Below are 5,000 nucleotides of genomic sequence, written 5' to 3' on the forward strand. Positions count from 1 at the left end.
TTACATTTGCCCGCCGTGGCGTTGACTTGGGTCTAAGTTTTATTTGATTTTGTCAAGATGAAGGAAGAGTTGTTTGAAAAATAGTTCGGTTGCATTGGTTTTACAGTAGCTATGTTTCACATATGCATTTCAGGCGTAATCTTAACCTGCAACTAGTGAGAATGTTTTGAATGACATAGCAATGGCTACATGTCTCAAAGAATAATTCATCACGAGTAATTTTGGCAACAGAACGAACTAGGGGTTGTGGGTTCCTGGATTTTGGTTTGGTTTGCGGCTGTGTGTTCACTTTGCCAGTCCCAGTATGCCCAAGTGATAACGTTGCTTGCTATCCTAACGAGGCAGTTTAAAATGATAATAATCAAACGCTGTATAATACACGCTTTGAGGTTCGGCTCGTCTGACATTCTTTGAAATGTCCATCCTCGAGATGAACGACTGTGGAATATTTCATCGTCATTGTCTATTGTTTAGCCTATTTAGGTTGAGTTTGGGTCCGCAGTGGTATGATGGGATATGATGGGGATGAGTGGGATAGTTGACGGTTCTCAGGAGGAGTGTCCTCAAATGACGCACCATGTCGTGCCTATTTTCTGTCTACTCTAGTCTTTTCTACCGGAGGTGGTAGCTGTCCATGATCACGGCCACGTCTGGCTTCATTATCTATTTCACAGGCTACCAGAAGGATCATCCCGGTGGGGTGATATTCTGTTGTTGAATGCATAATGTGAATTGTTGCTGTGTAAGCGGTAGCCTATTACAACGCAAGCATCTTATCTGTATTTTGGAGTGGTGGAGTGCAGTGTTAATTTTGTCATTCATTTTTTTATTTAGTCTTAGTCTTAGTCTTGTGTCAAAGTCCATTCTTAGTCTTAGTCGCTTTTAGTCTTTCAAAAATAATTTTTGTTTAGTTATTATTTAGTCGACTAAAAGTCCTCAACATTTTTGTCTAGTTTTATTCTTTCACAAATAATTTTTGTTTAGTCATTATTTAGTCGACTAAAAGTCCTCAACATTTTTGTCTAGTTTTAGTCTAAACATTTTAGTCTTTAGTTTAAGTCACAATACAATAAATCACAAGGCCTTTAGTACTGCACTAAGACTTGGTTATTTCCATTCAGTTAATAGCAAATTTATAACACTGTGTCTTAAAAATTAAAGCAATAGTGCATACAAATGTGAATATGTCGCTGGTGCTACATATTCGTAAAGGGATTTTTATTTTGTTTGAGAAGCTTCTCCCCAAATATTCGTTAGGGTCAGTCTGCTAAAAGTAAAATCTGTGGATGGATTCAGCTGTAATTAATCATTTTTTAAATCCCATAGTGTCCCTTTAAATGTTGATTACAAAACAACAATACATTTATAGGTTTTAGTTGTACCAATTGTTGTAAATTGGTTGTACCAATTTATGTCTGAGCCCCCCCAAAAAGTCTACGTCTTAGTCGTTTTTAGTCTTTCACAAATCATTTTTGTTAGTCAGAATTTAGTCGACTAAAAGTTAGTTCTTAGTCTTAGTCACTTTTAGTCTTTCACAAATCATTTTTGTTTAGTCATTATTTAGTCAACTGAAAGTCCTCAATATTTTAGTCTCGTTTTAGTCTTTCACAGATCATTTTTGTTAGTCAGAATTTAGTCGATTAAACTCTCAAAAGGTTAGTCGACTAATAGTCTTAGTCTTAGTCTAGTCGACAAAATTAACACTGGTGGAGTGAAAGGAACGCTGATAAGCAGACCTCAAAATTCACCATAAGAGCATTTTTGTCCAAAATGCTCGTGTGGCTTGGGGTTATCAGCGTCCCCTCTTTCAAAGACCAGAAAACACTGAGAATGGCCTTGTATCCTGATGCCCTATGAAAATACAGTATAACTCTCGACACATATCGCGTCTGATCTGAATGTGGTGTCCACCTTTGGTGTAGGGAGGAGGAGTAGCAGGCCTAGTAGCGCAGCCTGTGCAGTAGGTAGCCTAGGTAGAACTAAACGTGACTCTGCCACCAGTTATATGGTGAACTTGACTCAAACTTGTTAAATGGCACTGCCCCACCGTTGTTTACCTACGCCCCCTGCGCCAACGCCGAGTCTGGACCACTGAATCCTGTGTGTGTGTGTGTGTGTGTGTGTGTGTGTGTGTGTGTGTGTGTGTGTGTGTGTGTGTGTGTGTGTGTGTGTGTGTGTGTGTGTGTGCGTGTGTGTGAGTGAGAGAGAGAGATATCTAATAGCATTTTCTCTAAATGCAGTATGTTTTAATATGTAGGCCTACCTTATGTTCAGAAAGCGACATATGAAACTTATAGGTATTTGGCAAATATTGATATATATTTGAAAATCTGATATTGGAAAAGTCACTGCCTCACCAGCCATAAAGCTGACCGCACGTCACTGGTGTGTGTGTGTGTGTGTGTGTGTGTGTGTGTGTGTGTGTGTGTGTGTGTGTGTGTGTGTGTGTGTGTGTGTGTGTGTGTGTGTGTGTGTGTGTGTGTGTGTGTGTGCGTATGTGCTTACGTGCATGTGTGTGTGTTGTACGGCGTACACTGTACGCGTGTGGGCATCATCTCTGACCCATCCGTCTCATGCTCTCCTCCAGTTCCTCCACCCTCTCCAGCGCTGCGTTCTTGGTCTCTCTCTCACTCTCTCTCTCTCTCTCTCTCTCTCTCTCTCTCTCTCTCTCTCTCTCTCTCTCTCTCTCTCTCTCTCTCTGTGTGCCTGCGTGCACGTGTGTGTGTACGCGTGCGATGATCATCTCTAACTGACCTGGCCCATGCTCTCCTCCAGCTCCTCCACCCTCTCCAGCGCTGCGTTCTTGGTCTCGGCGTCCTCCAGCAGCGTGCCCACGTCAAACAGGTTGTCCAGGTAGGCCTGGATCTGCACCTGCAGCTTATCACTCTCCGTGTGCTTCAGCCTCTACAGTACAGGGAGCAAAACAAAACATACCTTCATGAGTGTGTGTGTTGGGGTTGGGGATGGATTGTGTGTGTGTGTGTGTGTGTGTGTGTGTGTGTGTGTGTGTCAGTGTGTGTGTGTCAGTGTGTGTGCTCGTATTTGTTTGCTTGTTTCGTGTCTATGTACATGCACTATTTGTGTGACAGGGGATTTGGGTATTACAGGTAAATCACAAGTTTATTTATGCTTTAGAAAATAAAGACGAAGGAGCAGGATATCCAAAATGTGCTGCTACCAGGGCCGCTGACAGCTTTTGCTGGGCCCGGGACAAAGCCATCTGAAAAGGCCCCCTCCTGAGTTCATACAATGTAAAGGGATCCCAATTCTTATTCCTTTCTCTGGGTCCAGGACAACTGACCCCTTTCTCCCCCCTGTCGGCGGGCATAGCTGCTACAATGTATGAAACAGTAATCCATGTAATATATAGTGTAATATATGCATGTTTACTTCATTTGTTTGTAGAAATATGCTGAAGTCTAATTGCGTACCTCTAAATACTCGTCCAGTGAGAGCTTGGTGAAGTCATACTGCAGATGTACTCTGAAGTTCATGTCTTCCACTGAGTGCACGACGATGTTGATAAACTGCATACAGGCCACCTACGTGGAGAAGGAGAGAAGAGAGAGGAGAGAGAGGGAAGAGGACGGAAAACAGGAAATGATTATGTGCCTCAAGTCATCAAAACATTTAAATTTTATTATGGCTACCTGCTTGCAAACGTTGAATGTATGCTAGTATTTACACGATGCCGGACTTTAGGCGACATGCAAGATATAACTTTCTAATGGCATGTCTATGACAAGCAGGCAGACTCGATAAGTTTCAAAATGGACCTTTGGAATAAATATCTGATAAATACAGTTATAACTCGGACAATAAACAGGAAATACTTGTAAATACCATATTCTGCTATTACATTTGAAAAAGGCAAACACAAAATTGCTTTGCAGCTATGAAGAGTACCTTTGGGGTACGTTATTGAAACTTTTTTTTGGAACAACAGTTCTCTTTTCTGAAGTTCAACCCCAAACAGATAAAAAAAAACAATTTTCATAACAAAGACTGGCTAAAATCTAAAGAGATTTGAAAGTGCAATTGTTTTTGCTAGTTGTAGTGAGTTGGAATGTTCTGCATTGGCAGAAAAGCAAACAACTTCTACAAAGGATGAACCACAATCACAAAACCATGCTCTAATGTCTGAGAAGAGAACACACCATGAAGTCAATGTTGTTGTCCTCGTTCTTAAAATGTTCCATCAGTTTCTCGAACCTCTGTGACTCTGAACAAACCTGAGAACAACAGAGGGGTAGGAAGAAAGACGGAGAGAGGTAAGAGGAGGAAGAACATGAAGATTCAGGATTTGATTTGAATTTAAATAAATTCTACCTTTTAAGATGGTCTCACTTGACACGTAAACAACAAAAAAACAATGCAACAGTAGTTCCACCAGAAACAACTCTCACCACTGGCTAAATCATATGAACAGGTCATACAAAGACATTGAAATTATGTTTCTCTTTATCCCATGCAAAGAAATAGAAATACACAGGACAGACATGAACAGGACAGACATTGAAAGGCAATACAAGACCAATAAGTAAGGGTTAACATTCGGCGAGAAGGTCGCTACCGTGGAATAGCAGCACGACAGAGAGAATTTTTAGACCCCGACGTGGAGCGGAGGGGTCTTGTTCTCTCTGAAGTGCTGCTATTACACAAAGCGACCGACTCGCCGAACGTTAACCCGCTTATTATATGGATATACTTAAATGATTCACACATGGCGGGGACATTTCTTTATTTAATGTTAAGTTTATTATATTTTTTCATGTCAAAAGATTGTTGCTGCGCAAAACAAAACAGTGCCGTTGTGGAACACCGCTAGGCAACAGGTAGCCTAGAGACAACAGGTGTTGTCTATCACAGCAGCTGATTAGAGTCTTGTTGAAAAGTCGCTTTAGCAGTGAAAAGTCTTGTTGCCATTGACAGCGGTCTGATATAGACCAACCCGTCCGTTATCTCAAATATCAGACGTGCGAACGTTGGGGAGCCCCATT

At 41.4% G+C, this 5,000-nt stretch overlaps 1 protein-coding gene across 1 annotated transcript in view; it reads right to left on the reverse strand.

The window, feature by feature from the left end:
• The window catches only part of fmnl2b (formin-like 2b), a 60,227-nt gene that overhangs the window by 26,106 nt on the left and 29,121 nt on the right, over positions 1–5,000 (reverse strand). Inside the window, exons 10-12 of the mRNA XM_063217957.1 lie at positions 4,158–4,232; positions 3,432–3,542; positions 2,755–2,904 (exon numbers count right to left, since the gene is read on the reverse strand). Coding sequence (XP_063074027.1) covers positions 2,755–2,904; positions 3,432–3,542; positions 4,158–4,232 — 336 coding nt within the window. The remainder of the gene's footprint in view (positions 1–2,754; positions 2,905–3,431; positions 3,543–4,157; positions 4,233–5,000) is intronic.

This window comes from Engraulis encrasicolus, chromosome 15, assembly GCF_034702125.1.
Source record: "Engraulis encrasicolus isolate BLACKSEA-1 chromosome 15, IST_EnEncr_1.0, whole genome shotgun sequence".
Taxonomy (NCBI): Eukaryota; Metazoa; Chordata; class Actinopteri; order Clupeiformes; family Engraulidae; genus Engraulis; species Engraulis encrasicolus.